Source organism: Triticum aestivum, chromosome 5B, assembly GCF_018294505.1.
Source record: "Triticum aestivum cultivar Chinese Spring chromosome 5B, IWGSC CS RefSeq v2.1, whole genome shotgun sequence".
Classification (NCBI taxonomy): domain Eukaryota; kingdom Viridiplantae; phylum Streptophyta; class Magnoliopsida; order Poales; family Poaceae; genus Triticum; species Triticum aestivum.
In genome coordinates this window covers 148,723,760-148,740,705 of record NC_057807.1, presented here as the reverse complement: position 1 = coordinate 148,740,705, position 16,946 = coordinate 148,723,760, and the positions used below count along the sequence as shown (strand labels likewise).

General features: G+C 46.9%; 1 protein-coding gene across 1 annotated transcript; it reads right to left on the bottom strand.

The window, feature by feature from the left end:
* Positions 1-6,269: 6,269 nt before the first annotated feature.
* LOC123110886 (protein TRI1) lies at positions 6,270-9,503 on the bottom strand. Its single transcript, XM_044531524.1, has 2 exons — positions 9,077-9,503; positions 6,270-6,569 (listed from the first exon to the last, which is right to left on the bottom strand). Exons 1-2 carry the CDS (start codon positions 9,416-9,418, stop codon positions 6,450-6,452), a joined length of 462 nt encoding a protein of 153 aa, XP_044387459.1. The 5' UTR covers positions 9,419-9,503; the 3' UTR covers positions 6,270-6,449.
* Positions 9,504-16,946: the final 7,443 nt, after the last annotated feature.

The following is a 16,946-nucleotide window of genomic DNA, read 5'->3' as shown; positions in this document are numbered from 1 at the left end:
TAGCCGCTGCCGGGGCCTAGCCCATCCTCCTCCCCTCCTCCCGCCGCCGTCGGCCTCAGGGGCGGCGGGGGCTCTTCCTCCCTCCCGCGTCTCAGGGGTGGCGGGACCCCAACATGCGTGGAGGTGCGGCCGATCTAGAAGCGACAGCGTTGGCTTCGACGGCGGCGGCGGTCGGCCCTGCCCCGGGCCACGGGCGGCGGGTGCGGCGGCTGGCCTGGATCGGGCGGCGGCACGATGCGGTCTTCGGCGGCATGTCATCTGGCTTTAGATTGGCGGCGGCGTCGAGGGCCTGGTGGACTGCTTGGCGGCACCCATGGCAGATCTGTTCTGGCCGGTGTAGCCAGTGGTGGTGGTCATCTTCTTCGTCGGCGGTGGCCGGCCAGAAACTTGGTGATCGGATCTCGAGATCCATCATCTAGTCCCGGCTGCGAGTTGGGGAGACATGGTTGCGGTGAAAACCGAGCCGACGGCAGGCGATGGCGGCGCTCTACGCCGTTATCTTGATGAAGGCATTGTCGTGTAACTACTGTCGACCCACTCGTGCTGCTTCGGGGGAAACCCTAGGATCTGGTTTGTAGAAATTGTGTAGGAATTCTATAGGCTAGGATTTTCAAAGGAAAAGTTTCTTTCGAGCCTCTTGGTTTGTAGGAATGGATCTCTATTCCTATGTAGGATATGAACCAGTCCTTCACGTTTCAAAGGAAAAAGAAACATTAGCCTAGACTCAATGGAAAACTTCTTATCCTAGACATCAAATTACATTTTTTCTCTATAGGAACTGAGATACATGTCATCTTACTTGCTATGATTTTTCTATTCCTATGATAACCAAAGGAGGATAGATTCCTACATAATTCGGTGAATTGGATTAGTTGCAGGAGATACAGCTGCTGCTATTGCCGGAGCCTCCACGACCATATCATCTCCAAGGCTTTCCAGGTGAAGAACAGGGATAATTTTGCTTCTCCTCCTCACTGTTTGACTTTGCCTTGCGTTAGTTATCAAGATTGGACAATAGCATCTTAGAAATGCTGGACTGGTTGAGAAGTCGTGCTAAAATTACCAACGAATTACGGACTCTAAATACTACTCCCTCGGAGACAACTAATATGGAACGGAGGGAGTACTACTGTAATACTAATAGTAATAATAATACTATCTCTCCTTTGCTCTTTTGGCTGTTCTAGGGGAGGAATGTCCGCGCATTTCTCTTCTCTCACGCCATGAACATCGCTACGGGGGCCAAGGAGGACAGGCAGCTCATGACCGGCTTCACACGGTGGCCGATATCCATTGCCGTGATTGCCGCGAGGTGCTTGGATGGAAATACGAGAGAGCCTACGAAGAATCCTACAAGCACAAGGAAGGCAAGTTCATATTTGAAAAGGCCAAGATCGTGAACGATAATTGCTAGTGCTAGTAAACAAAAGATTCAGCCATATTTGTAATTTGTTCCGTCTGTGGAGAGACAAAATTATGTTCATTTGTGCGGGAACCATTTTCTCACCGATCATAAATGGACGGTTTAACAACGCGTGATCGTATTTCCCCGATTGTGCTTCAGCAACAAATTAAGTAGTACTAACATAATTAAATGTGAGGTGAACACGGTCACAGAGCAAAGCCTTTGCAGGCATCTCCCATTTGGTCATTCCAAAAGCTTAGCTACTTTGTTATTAGTACTGTATGACCTACTAACTTTTAGTGTCACCGTTTGTTAATGTAGCCTAGTCCCCAGGCCCAACCCCTGTGCTCCAATGGTACCTAAAGTCCAAGGTCCTTGTATTGGAAGTTGTTTTTGTAGCATTGTGGCACTGGGAATCTGCATATGGCAAGTGGCATTTACCATATTTCCCAGATCTGAGAGCATGGATTGGATTGGCTTGGATTGGGGCCTAGGAAAAAAAAGTTACCAAAAAGCTGCTAGTACGTACTTATCATTGAGTTTTTTTTTACAACTCACTCGCCACCAGGCCAGCCCAGCCAAGTTGATGTGGATGTGTAGTGTAGAAGTAGAGAGTATGCATGCTTGGCCTGTTGCTTTGCTTTGGAATCAAGGCAGGAAGTACTTGAAATGGTAGGGTCAGGATCTTACTACAAAGTGACCCAAAACTGTTGGCGACTTTGGGTGGCAGCGTCAGGATGTGGATCTTTATCCCTCAGACAATACAGCTAGCTGCAGGCGCTGGAGTGTTTTTTTTTTAAAAAAAAATCTGTGTTTCTAAAAATGTAAGACATGGCATAGATTTGGCACATGTTTGTACTTTGATAATTCATGTTGGAAAGCTGCCAGATTGCAGATTGTTTCATCTAGACAAAAAAAAAACATTCTTTCTTGACCAACCGGCTGAGATACTGCTTTGCTTCAGGTATGTGAAAAGCAGCAGAACAACTAAACTGCCTTAATAATATTAGCAACCAAATGACATGCTTAGTTTAACCAAACTCTGATGGATAACAAATCTTTATGGTAACAACCCCAGTTTTCCAATTATTTACAGATTGACCTCCTTAGCCATCTGATGGACCTGATGCACTCCCTAATTATACTAACAGCACCTATGTCCCCAGAACCAGCATTAACAAAAGGATAAAAACTATATATAAAAAAGCAATGAGCATCACCATCATCATGTGAGAAGTCTGATGATACTCAGGCAATGAAATCCCCTTTCTCTTCCAACTCCAACAGATCACGAGAATAATGTGTGGCCTTGCAGGTCTGGTAGACCATGTATGTGATGACAGTGTCAAGAACACAGATCATGGAGTGAATGTAGGCGATGAGGAGCCCTTCGCAAACCATGGCCGAGCTTATCCTGCCGTCGATCATGTACAGCTTCATGACTCTGAGCTGGAACAGCCCCTCCACGGCGGTGGTGGCGAGGCTGGCCGGCAGCGCCACGGCGACGGCGGTGGCGGCGTCGCCCCGGACGAGCAGCAGCGCCTTGAGGAACGCGTGGCAGCCGCCCCGGCCCTCGGCGGCCGCGACGACGGTGGCGAGGTTGCAGACCGCGGCGGCGTTGGCGAGCGCGACGGAGTAGACGATGACGCCGACGGCCGAGAGCGCCAGCACGGCCCTGCCGTCGGAGCCCAGCCGCAGCGCCTCCGCGGCATTGAAGGCCGCGAGCAGCGCGGCGAACACGGCCGCGTTGGCGAGCAGGAGCGCCGCGAAGTTGGCGAGCTGCGTCCGCGCCATCGCCGGGTAGCGGCAGCACGACGCGGGAAGCGCTGACAGCTCGTGGTGGCGCTGCTTCCGCGGCGGCGGGGGCGCCTGCATGGCGCGCACGGCGCAGGCCTTGGCGAGGAGCAGGAAGGAGAGGGAGAAGGGCAGGGTGGCGAGGAAGGAGAAGACGGACTGCGACAGCTTGTGGTTGAGGAGGAAGAGGAGCTGGGAGGCCGGCGGGAAGCCCGCGGCGACGAGGACACGGCGGAGGCTGAGGGAGAGCGCCGGGAGGAGGGATGCAGCGGGCGAGCGGGAGAGGAGCGCGGCGGCGGAGAAGGGGAGCGCGAGGAGCGCTGCCGCGGAGGCCGCCGGGTGGTAGTGCGAGAAGAAGGCGTGGAGCGCCGTCCTCATGATCTTGGTGGCGCTCCCCATTGCCGCGCCGGCTCCTCGCCGATATTGGCCGATGGTCTTGGCTTGCTTTCAACGTCTTCTTTTTTGTTGAAGATGGTGCTCCTCTGCGAGTGTCCGTGGAGGAGGGGTTTGGAGTTGGGAGTGGTGTGGTTTGAGCGTTTGAATGTGGAGCAGAGAGAATGTGGCAGGCATCATGTAGTATCATTTCTCTCCTGCTGCATGTTGGGTAGGATGTGATATCGCCCACCTGCTGGCTGCTGCTCCAACAACTCCTGCGATCTGTGCTTCTATCCAGGAATTCATTTATTTGTTTTACAAAAATAATGGTTCTGCTAGTTTTAAGTCGCCGGAGAGCTCCTTATGTCTAAGTCGTTTTCTCATACACAATAGCTATATGTAAGTCATCTGAGTTTAGAATTTGGGTCAGTCGAATTTTGCATGAAGGAAAGAACGGCCAGAGGGAAGGAACGAGCTCGCCGGAGAGGCCCTTTGGGTATATCTTAGGATGGCAAGCGACCTCATTATCTATCTTAGAGGTGTTGGGGTGGTGCAGGTTCGTCGGAAAAAATCTGGGCTTTGAAATATGAAACCTTGGTGCACAATCTATTTTAGAGTGAAATTTCGTGAAAAAATATCAGGAAACATATCAGCGACAAAAAGAGAAAAAAAATCCCTATACATGGAAAAAAGAAACTGTTTTAATGGATTTTAGTTCCGATTGTGTTTTCTTCACCACTGATACGTTCCCTGGTATTTTCTACAAAAACTTCATACAAGAGTAAGTTGGACACTCAAGTTTGAGATCCCAAGATTTCAGTTTTTTTTTTCTTGAAATTTTCTGGTATTTTCTGAATTTAATTTTCGTACAGGGGTGGAGCATGCAGGTGCTCCTGTGTATTTTCCTTTGGCGCAGCTGCTATACTTGGCAACAGATTCGATTGCTGATGCTCACGTACATAAAACAGGACGAGGGAACGAATGTGCGTTTGTGGTGAACTTGACCTTTTTGGTAGGACCTGCCAAAAAAGACCAGAAACAAGAACACCAGATCACAAAATCACCATCTCCTTCTGGTACAAGTGAAGTGAGATATATATGACGCAGCAAGGCAAAGCCCTCACTATAGATCACAAATCCCCATAAATCACGAATTCCCAGTCATGCAAGCCATCACTACACATATGTACGATGTATGTAGTAGAAAAAAAAACGTATTTAAACAGGATTTTGGCGTGGAGATTATAAACACCAGAACAGCACATGCTGCGATGATTGATCATCGTCAATGTGTATGCTACAGCAACACTACTTTCCATTAATTAAGAAAAAAAGGTAGCCAAAGAAGAATTAGCATCACAAAGAAGTCATACTTTTAGACCCTAATTGCGACTAATTTACTGAGCTAGTGGTAGTTTAGTGAGTTGATAGTGCCCCTACCCCTGGCAAATGCCACTGATCAATGACGAAGCCAATCTCGCGCACTAGGTAGACTGCATGGGACTGTACCAACGTGCCGCACTAACTGCACTGCCGTGTGGACTACTAATACATACTCCGGAGTACAGAAAATATTTTTTAGTTTATTAAAGCGCAAACAGAAATTTATCACGGATATTAAACCAGTGACCAGTCTTTCTCAAGGGCCACACCAAAAGGTGGCCACCAACTTTGTTTAACTCCTACGCGACCACCATTCACCGACATGTGATCTCTGCCTCCGCGCGCGCGCACACACACTAATTATAGTCTAATCGCGCGGCAGCACTATGCTCAATCACAATATCCCTTCTTTTTCTTTTAGACAAAAGAAGGAGCGGGATCATATAAAATCACTTTGGCGCATTCATTAGTCCATTCACCCCGCTGCTAATCATTTGAGCCCAAGCAAAGTAAATTTCTAGAATAATAACATTCCAACGACAGATGATTTCCCGTACTACTGTCTGGAGATGATCAACGATGAGTGGCAACTTCACAGTGGCAACTTCACAGTTAATTTGTTGTGAGTAACAGCTAACAGGACATGGTAGAGAGGTTTGTTAGTTGTTAATTATAGGTGAGTTGTCCAAGTGCACCAACCTATGGAAAAGTAGAGCGGCCACTTACCCTTGACAAACAGCGAGCCTTTGGTACCATCCGTAAGCAGGATTTGGTTTCAGTACCACGGAAGCTGTTGAGGAGCACAAGGCCGGGAGCATGTGAAGCAGCTCGCCTGTCGAGCGAGCACTCCGTGTTGCTGTTGCCAGCCATCCACATCTTCAGAATGGGGCGAGCAACAGTCAAAGGCATCAACCAACTTGAGAATGTGACGCGCGGTCCGCATCGACCTGAAGCACAGAATTCTCTCTCCCAGGCTTGATCTGAATTTGCAGCTCGCGTGGAGAAATGTTCCTTCGGTAAACTATCCTGCCAAAGCACAGTTTCAGATACAATCATAGAGCACCAAATGCTAGCCGACAATTTCAGCAGCGCAATCATTAGCGACCCAAAGAGAATGAATGAATCATACCTTAAGGTCCTTGTTGGTGGCCCTGGTTATCATGCAGAATTGCTTGGCTTTCAGCTGCAGTCTAAAAAAGGCCAAACAGCATATATATAGACTACAGAGGATGGGAAAATGTGATGATCCACCATTCAGGTCTAATATGGTAGGTTAACAGGACGTAAACACAAAGGATGAACGGAAGATAACTAATCACAAGCCAAAAACCAGCAGACCATTTACTGCAAATACTAGATGAAGATGTGTTCAGGGAACACGTGTACCATTCTCAAACCAGAATTACGGACCCTCCATACCAGGTTCAGCTAAATATGCTGATACAACTGTCTTCGCTAATACAAAAAAAGTGCAACATCTACATAAATCCTATCATTTCTGGAAATGGGGATTGAGGAGCCCAGAGATCTCAAGAAACCCAACACGGTCACGCCCTCCAAATATCTTCTTCAGTTTCTCGTCGCAGACTATTATCTTCTTGTTCTCAGGATCCTGGTTGCAAAAACACATAGATTCAGAAAAGGAAACTGCTACTGTATTGAAAACAGAAGGTATTGTTTGCAAGGCTAAGCCATTAACACTGTCTGTGCCAAAAATGCTGCACCGCATAATGAAAAAATGCGAGGGCCAATGAGCAACAAGAAATGCATTAACTAGAACTATGACAGCCAATTATCTTAGTATGTTCTTTTTTAGCGGCAGCCAATTTCTTTTTTTAGTACCACTGTAGTCTCTTACTGAACAATGAACACGACAAAAATGGTCTTATATATAAAAAATAATTCAATAACTAGTTTATCTTCTTATGGGACAATACAGTTAAACCTCTTCCACAGCAGACAATATTTAATTTTTGGTTCCGGTGCTATTAGTACATATACCACATTTCAATCCACAAAGGTAAGTAATACATAAGCAGCATTTGGATCCAAATAGGTAATGCTATGAACTAGGGAATTTGTGAGTGCGGGTGAACTGATCAAGAAAGAACCTGGAAGATTGAACGCACAACGGTGACAACTTGTTTGTTAAACTAAAGATCTTAAGTAACTAACAAATAATCCAGGGGCAAGCTAATGATAAATAATAACTACATGCAGGTCTTCCCCCCGAATGCATCGACAACAGATGAGTACACAAATAGTTACAAGAACACTGGCAACTGAGGGTAATTTTTTTTACGCAGGCCATAAAATTATACAAGATTGAAGGCCACATAAGAACTTAAAGTTACTAGCAATGGATGTTCAGTAAGCACGTTCACGGCAATAGCATCTTTGGCTTGTGGTCCAGGCAGTTATAAATATGGGCCCTGTGTTTGAATATGTGTGTGTGTGTGGGCAGTTATAATGATTCATATAGCACTGAGATTGGGAGGTTCAACCTTTTACGTTAAAGCTTGCATTAATGAGGTGGTTTCCTTGAAAATATTATGTGCCTTCTATGTAAACTACATCTGTGCATATGACATATGTTTACAAGATTGGCAAGAAATGCGGATACAGTAATGTGGTGGAACTTTCTGCAAGCACTCTGTTTTACTTCTCTATTTGTGGATAGGTTAAACAATGTTGTACTGGAATACAGTCTGTATGATAAAGTAGTGTCCCTCATTTTGCAACAGAAATAAAATAAGATTGCAATTCTTTCTGTTATCACTAGTTTCCAAAGTAATGACCGCCTCATTTTTTTGTCCTTGTTACGGGTAAAAATAAAGGAATGAGAAGTTCACAGATATTTTGGCACAATCAAGTGCCCAGTCACAAGCATGCAGTCTGCAACTGAGCTACCTACGTACAAGGTGCTTAGTAGTCAGGCCTATAAGGTAACCGAGTGGGGCAATGTGCCCGCACAGGGTCCTCATTCTGGGACCTTTCTTTAGTAATCTTGCTGCAGGTGTGTGCATGAAATCGATTTTCTGCAGGTGCATATTTCAAATTTTAGACCCCATATGGACCATGGGTATTTCTCATGTACCAGATGTGCTTGTGCACTAGTAATCTTTGGCAGTTTCTATGTAAATACGAAAGAGAAGTGCCAGCCTTCTAGTTCGCATACATATCAGAGTGCACCTTTGAACCTCTTCAATAGCACATACTTCATCTCGTTCCATATTACAGCCAGGGTTTAATATTTCACTGAAATTCGTCATAATACAGACAGGACAAATTCAAACCAAATTTATAGCTTTCGTCAAAATTTATCAATTTTTCATGAGACCTTAATAATTTCGAACTTACAAAGAATCTGATATTTGTGAGTTTTGGCTGTGTGCATCTTAGCTATGTAGAGATCCGGTGCTACTCATCATGCTTTGTATCCGTTTGATGCTAATTATGAGTTAATAAAAGTGCCCTTTATCGAAGAAAATAGGATGGGCACTGAGTAACTTCCACGGTCAAGTTTAAACCCTGACCACAGTCCGCATTTATGCTCAGAAGATTTGCATCACTGTAAGGTCAATCCTAAACAGTTAAACAAGGGCGCTGGCCAACGACATAACCAGATGATGAGCTTATTCCCAAATTCAGTGCTTGCATGGTCATCCCTAAATCAAACAAAACAGACAAATGCCCCAAATTTCCTGCCAGCACAGGGTTGAAATCTGGGCCCATTGCAACATACAGCACGGGTGGTCCATACTCAATAGTCCCACACAGACCCTCACCCAAGCCCCTCCTATTATTCACTTGACCATAGACAGCATTAGTTCTGCATCCTGATTCTTGCTATACAACATATCAGGAAAAAGGACCAGTACTGAGGCTACAAATCCAACCGAGATATTGAAAACACCATCATCAACAAACCATGAAACTGGAGACACAAACAGCACTCCATGAAACATACCGTTAATTATCATAATCCACGCCAACGGGTAGGAAAAACAAATGACATCGAAGTTGCAGGCACGAAACTATCATACCAATAGTACCATTTACACACCCTAAAATGGAATTAAACATCAAGGAATGAGAGAGGAGAAGGGAGTGGCTTACCTGGAGGTTGTTTCCCTTGATGTGCGCCCAGATGATCTTGAGCGCCTCTGTCCGGGGCAGCTCCGCCGCGCCTCCGACAAACTCCCTTAGCTCCGGAGAAATCGGCTTAGGCTTCATGATCCCGCTCGCTGCCCTCTTCTTCTTCGGCTTCGGCTTCCCTTCCGCCTCCGCCTCCGCCCCCGCCCCCTCTGCCGCTGCCGCGACAACCCTGACCGCCACGCGCCCGGCCACTGGCGCCCTCAACCGGAACGCGACCACCGAGGCAGAAGCCACGGGAGGGCCACGCCTCAGCGCGGCAGGAAACGCGAGGAGCTCGCCGGAGCGGATGGCCGTCGCCGACATTGCCGGTGGGTGCGCAGCTCAGGGTTTTGGGCGCGGGTTAATGGGGATAGGGTTTGTGGTGGTGGCGAAGTGATGAGGTGCGAGTGAGAGGCCTCGGTGGACTAGTAGAACGGGTGGGACGCGCGTCAGCCGTCGGATGGACAAGGGGGGAGTGGTCGGACGGCTGGTATTGGCGCAAAAGCGTGCGTTTGAAAACCTTATCCGCTTCGTGGGAGGCAACGGTAGGATAAATTAATAGCGCCAGCGGAGAGCAAATTACACAAAACCGCCTTTTTATATTTTTTCTTTTGACAAGACAAAACTTTATTTCTCAAATAATGACGAGATTGTTTACACTAAGATGAGGAATAAAGTCCGGGGTAGTATCTTTCCAAACCTCAGAAGATCTACCAGCGAGAGATGATTTTGCTATACAATCAGCTACGTAGTTTGCTTCCCGAGGGCACTTACTTCATACTTTGCATAGTGCAGACCTATCTCTTTACTTTCCAGAAGGATAGCCGATTCATGCCCAGTAAAAGTTCCAGAACCGAGAGCATCGACTATATTTGAGCTATCTGACTCAATGTGTAGGCTATTACAACCAATCTTGGCTGCTAGATAGAAACCATTCCGAATAACAATCATCTCCACCGCATCCACTCACACCACATGCGGTATGAAACGGGCTACAACAGCTATAAACTCTCCATGTTCATCCCGTGCCACTGCTCCTCTACCTGCGGACATATTTTCTGCGCTAAATGATGCATCAACAGTAATCTTAACCACTCCTCTCCTTGGTTGTGCCACATATGATCACGCTTCACCACCGGCTGGTTAGGTGTTAGTGAACGAATAAAGTTTGTCGCTAGAACTCGTATTGATATAGCAATTTGGTGCAGCTGCCGGACTATCTCGCCTTTGACAATTTGTCGTCGTCGCCACTTAACTCAGCCACATACAATGTGTTTTTTTAGTATCGTGACTCTCTACAAGAGTAGCCATTGTGAATGAGCCCGACCGGTCCTCTGCTACAACTTTTTGAACTTCTTCCTTAAGTCCCAGCTCCTTCCAGATATCCACCGCTCTTTCACATGTAAATGAACAATGTTGTGTATCTTCAAAACCTGTATGGCATATCGGGCATTGTCCCGTGACTGGTATATGGCGACTTGCCAGGGTACCATAACAAGGTAGGACTCCTCTGATTACCTTCCACACAAAGTTCCAGGAATTCAAAGTTCCCATACACACTTTCAAATATCGTTCGACCGACTCCCTTGTGCCGCACTTTGATTTTCTATACGACCAAACTGGTGTTGGAATTGTACATGATAGGTCGACCGAACAGTAAAAACTCCGGATCGGTTGTGATGCCATGATACAAAGTCTTCCATCACCTGCACCCGGAGAGGGATTTGTAGGATCCTATGAACATCAACTGGCCAGAAAACAGCCCGGATCAAGCTCTCATCCCACTAATCAGTATATGGGTCCATTAATTCCTCAACCTTGCTCAACATAGTTACTCCCCTCGAAGTTATAATTTTCCTTGTTTCACTAGAAGGAATCCAAGGATCATTCCAGATGTTGATTTGTGAGCCCATACCCACACGCCAAATACATCCTCTCTTAAACATTTGTATACCTGATACAATACTTTGCCAGGTAAACGAAGAACCCTTCTTGGGGCCAGCCATGAGTATATTGCCATCAGGGTAGTAATTTGCACCTAGAACTCTTGCACACGAAGATTCATGATTCTGGAGTAAACGCGAACACTGTTTTGCTAATAAAGCAAGATTAAAACTGTGAAGGTCTCTAAACCCCAAACCACCCTTACTCTTCGGGATGCATAACTTCCACCATGCAAACCAATGAATCTTCTTCTTTTCCTCACTATCCACCCACGAAAATCCTGCAATCTCATCTATAATTGCCTTACATATGTTTTTGGGAAGTTTAAATACTGACATAGCATAAGAGGGGATTGCTTGAGCTACTTCCTTCAACAACATCTCTTTCCCCTTCATTGAGAGCACCTTTTCCTTCCAACCCTTAATTCTGATAACAGTCACTCCTATCCACTCCTACCATAGTGGGGAGACCTGTTGGAAATATTCCCTAGAGGCAATAATAAAATGTTTATTATTATATTTCCTTGTTCATGATCATTGTCTATTGTTCATGCTATAATTGTATTAACCAGAAACCGTAATACATGTGTGAATACATAGACCATAATATGTCCCTAGTGAGCCTCTAGTTGATTAGCTCGTTGATTAATAGATGGTTGTGGTTTCCCGACCATGAACATTGGATGTCGTTGATAACGGGATCACATCATTAGGAGAATGATGTGATGGACAAGACCCAATCCTAAGCATAGCATAAGATCGTGTAGTTCGTTTGCTAGAGCTTTTCTAATGTCAAGTATCATTTCCTTAAACCATGAGATTGTGCAACTCCCGGATACCGTAGGAATGCTTTGGGTGTATCAAACGTCACAACATAACTGGGTGACTATAAAGGTGCACTACAGGTATCTCTGAAAGTGTCTGTTAGGTTGGCACAAATCGAGACTGGGATTTGTCACTCCGTATGACGGAGAGGTATCTCTGGGCCCACTCGGTAATGCATCATCGTAATGAGCTCAATGTGACTAAGGAGTTAGTCACGGGATCATGTGTTACGGAACGAGTAAAGAGACTTGCTGTTAATGAGATTGAACGAGGTATAGGGATACCGATGATCGAATCTCGGGCAAGTAACACACTGATGGACAAAGGGAATTGTATATGGGATTGATTGAATCCCCGACATCATGGTTCATCCGATGAGATCATCGTGGAACACGTGGGAGACAATATGGGTATCCAGATCCCGCTATTGGTTATTGGCTGGAGAGGTATCTCGGCCATGTCTGCATGATTCCCGAACCCGTAGGGTCTACACACTTAAGGTTCGGTGATGCTAGAGTTGTAATGAGAATAGTATGTGGTTACTGAAGTTGTTCGGAGTCCCGGATGAGATCCCGGACATGACTAGGAACTCCGAAATGTCCAGAAATGAAGATCGATATATTGTATGAAGGGTATTGGAGTCCGGAAGTGTTCCGGGGGTACCGGGCTATGGCCAGCATGACCGAAAGGTGTGGCAAGTGTTGCAAGGCCTCATGAGCCAAGGGGAGGGGGCAAACCAGCCCACTAAGGGGCTGTGTGTCACACGCAAGATGCGACCCTATCCTAAAGGAACTCAAAGGTCCCACCAAGGATAGAAGCGCATCTTGAAGACGCTTTTGCAAGGTGGATATCATTACATCAACATTACATAATAGATGGGGATACATACAAAAGGCATACAAAGCCACACGAATACAACATCATCTTACATAAGAGCACCATCCGACTACGGATGAAACACAAACAGAAACTCAAACGACATCCACCCTGCTAGCCCAGGCTGCCGACCTGGAACCTATCCCCTAATCGAAGAAGAAGCAAAAGAACTCCAAAACAAGCAAACATTGCTCTCGCGTCATGATCATCGCATAACCTATACCTGCAACTGTTGTTGTAGTAATCTGTGAGCCACAAGGACTCAGCAATCCCATTACCATGGGTATCAAGACTAGCAAAGCTTAAAGGGGTAGGGAAAGGGTAAAGTGGTGAGGTTTCAACAGCAACTAAGCATATATGGTGGCTAACATACGCAAATGAGAGCGAGAAGAGAAGCAAATGGAATGGTCGTGAAGCTAGCAATGATCAAGAGGTGATCCTGAACTCCTACTTACGTCAAACATAACCCAAAACCATGTTCACTTCCCGGACTCTGCCGAAAAGAGACCATCACGGCTACACACGCGGTTGATGCGTTTTAATTCGGATCTGGTGTCAAGTTATCTACAACTGGACATTAACAAATTCCCATCTGCCACATAACCGCGGGCACGACTTTCGAAAGATAATACCCTGCAGGGGTGTCCCAACTTAGCCCATGATAAGCTCTCGCGATCAACGAAGGATATACCTGAAGGAAATATGCCCTAGAGGCAATAATAAAGTTATTATTTATTTCCTCATATCATGATAAATGTTTATTATTCATGCTAGAATTGTATTAACCGGAAACATGATACATGTGTGAATACATAGACAAACATATAGTCACTAGTATGCCTCTACTTGACTAGCTCATTAATCAAAGATGGTTATGTTTCCTAACCATAGACATGTGTTGTCATTTGATTAATGGGATCACATCATTAGGAGAATGATGTGATTGACATGACCCATTCCGTTAGCCTAGCACTTGATCGTTTAGTATATTGCTATTGCTTTCTTCATGACTTATACATGTTCCTGTAACTATGAGAATTATGCAACTCCCGTTTACCAGAGGAACACTTTGGGTACTACCAAACGTCACAACGTAACTGGGTGATTATAAAGGAGTACTATAGGTGTCTCCGAAGGTACATGTTGAGTTGGCGTATTTCGAGATTAGGTTTTGTCACTCCGATTGTCGGAGAGGTATCTCTGGGCCCTCTCGGTAATGCACATCATTATAAGCCTTGCAAGCAATGTGACCAAATGAGCTAGTTACGGGATGATGCATTACGGAACAAGTAAAGAGACTTGCCGGTAACGAGATTGAACTAGGTATTGGATACCGACGATCAAATCTCGGGCAAGTAACATACCGATGACAAAGGGAACAACGTATGTTGTTATGCAGTTTGACCGATAAAGATCTTCGTAGAATATGTAGGAACCAATATGGGAATTCAGGTTCCGCTATTGGTTATTGACCGAGAATGGTTCTAGGTCATGTCTACATAGTTCTCGAACCCGTCGGGTCCGCACGCTTAACGTTACGATGACAGTTTTATTATGAGTTTATAAGTTTTGATGTACCAAAGTTTGTTCGGAGTCCCGGATGTGATCACGGACATGACGAGGAGTCTCGAAATGGTCGAGACATAAAGATTGATATATTGGACGACTATATTCGGACACCGGAAGTGTTCCGGGTGATTTCGGAGAAAACCGGAGTGCCGGAGGGGTTACCGGAACCCCCCGGGAGAGTTAATGGGCCACATGGGCCTTGGTGGGAAGAGAGAGGGGCGGCCAGGGTGGGCCGCGCGCCCCCTCTCCCTCTGGTACGAATTGTACTAGGAGGGGGGGGGGCGGCGCCCCCCTCTTTCCTTCCCCCCTCTCCCCCTTCCTTCCCCTCCAAGTAGGAGTAGGAAAGGAGGAGTCCTACTCTTACTAGGAGGAGGACTCCTCCTCCTGGCGCGCCCCCCTTGGGCCGGCCGGCCTCCCCCCTTGCTCCTTTATATACGGGGGCAGGGGGGCACCCCATAGACACACAAGTTGATCTACGGATCGTTCCTTAGCCGTGTGCGGTGCCCCCCTCCACCATATTCCACCTCGGTCATATCGTCGCGGAGTTTAGGCGAAGCCCTGTGCCGGTAGAACATCATCATCGTCACCACGCCATCGTGCTGACGGAACTCATCCCCGAAGCTTTGCTGGATCGGAGCCCGGGGATCGTCATCGAGCTGAACGTGTGCTGAACTCGGAGGTGCCGTACGTTCGGTGCTTGGATCGGTCGGATCGTGAAGACGTATGACTACATCAACCGCGTTGTCATAACGCTTCCGCTTACGGTCTACGAGGGTACGTGGACGATACTCTCCCATCTCGTTGCTATGCCATCACCATGATCTTGCGTGTGCGTAGGAAAATTTTGAAATTACTACGTTCCCCAACAGTGGTATCAGAGCCTAGGTTTTATGCGTTGATGTTATATGCACGAGTAGAACACAAGTGAGTTGTGGGCGATACAAGTCATACTGCTTACCAGCATGTCATACTTTGGTTCGGCGGTATTGTGAGATGAAGCGGCCCGGACCGACATTACGCGTACGCTTACGCGAGACTGGTTTCACCGTTACGAGCACTCGTGCTTAAAGGTGGCTGGCGGGTGTCTGTCTCTCTCACTTTAGCTGAATCGAGTGTGGCTACGCTCGGTCCTTGCGAAGGTTAAAACTGCACCAACTTGACGAACTATCGTTGTGGTTTTTATGCGTAGGTAAGAACAGTTCTTGCTAAAGCCCGTAGCAGCCACATAAAATTTGCAACAACAAAGTAGAGGACGTCTAACTTGTTTTTGCAGGGCATGTTGTGATGTGATATGGTCAAGACGTGATGCTATATTTTATTGTAAGAGATGATCATGTTTTGTAACCGAAGTTATCGGCAACTGGCAGGAGCCATATGGTTGTCGCTTTATTGTATGAAATGCAAACGCTCTGTAATTGCTTTACTTTATCTCTAAGCGGTAGCGATAGTCGTAGAAGCAATAGATGGCGTAACGACAACGATGCTAGGATGGAGATCAAGGTGTCGCGCCGGTGACGATGGTGATCACGACGGTGCTTCGAAGATGGAGATCACAAGCACAAGATGATGATGGCCATATCATATCACTTATATTGATTGCATGTGATGTTTATCCTTTATGCATCTTATCTTGCTTTGATTGACGGTAGCATTTTAAGATGATCTCTCACTAATAATCAAGAAGTGTTCTCCTTGAGTATGCACCGTTGCGAAAGTTCTTCGTGCTGAGACACCACGTGATGATCGGGTGTGATAGGCTCTACGTTCAAATACAACGGGTGCAAAACAGTTGCACACGCGGAATACTCATGTCATACTTGACGGGCCTAGCATATACAGATATGGCCTCGGAACACGGAGACCGAGGTCGAACGTGAATCATATAGTAGATATGATCAACATAGTGATTGATGCGGATCATCCGACGATCATCCCCATGTACACTCGAGCCTACGCCATTGGACCTAAGGTGAATTCGCTCCTTTCCGAATCTTCCCTTTCCGCATGTAAGACATGGATGCTACTTCAAGCGCGGACCTTGTGCATACTCAGGTACACCCGAGGAGACCATGGAGAGCCCAAGGACCAAGGCCAAGTGTGCGCGGAAGCGAAGGAAGGAGAAGGAAGAAGAGCCAGCTGCTACAGCGGCCGGACATCCGGCCCCAGCCCGGACATCCGGCCCTTGCCCCGGAAATCCGGCATCGGCTATCCAGAGAACACCGAAAAGGACCAGCGCAACCGGGACATCCGGCACCATGCCCCGGACATCCGACTCTTCCTGAAGCCCCGGACATCCGGCCCCCTCGCCCGGAAATCCGGCGCCCCATCACAGAAGCTGGACCCTGCCAGCCCGGACATCTGGCCCCAGCGCCCGGACATCCGGCGTCTCATGAAGGCCCGGACATCCGGCCCGACGCCCGGACATCCGGCCCCCCTACCTGCGTGCAGCTCATCCGGGCCGAGTCCCATGTACCCCTTCGCCCCTTAGACTATATATACTTCCCCTCCACCTAAGTTTTAGAGTTCGCATTGGATTAGCTCATGTTTGTGTGAGAGCCATTGCTCCTCCACTTGGATACTTCTCCTCGGAGATCAGGACCTCTCCGGAGAAGATCCCCAAGCGGATTCAAGACCCCTCT

Coding starts and splice junctions, on each gene's coding strand:
- LOC123110886 (XM_044531524.1), bottom strand. CDS start 9,418: ATGTCGGCGACGGCCATCCGCTCCGGCGAGCTCCTCGCGTTTCCTGCC. Junction 6,570..9,076: donor TCAAGGGAAACAACCTCCAG/GTAAGCCACTCC, acceptor TTTTGCAACCAG/GATCCTGAGAACAAGAAGAT.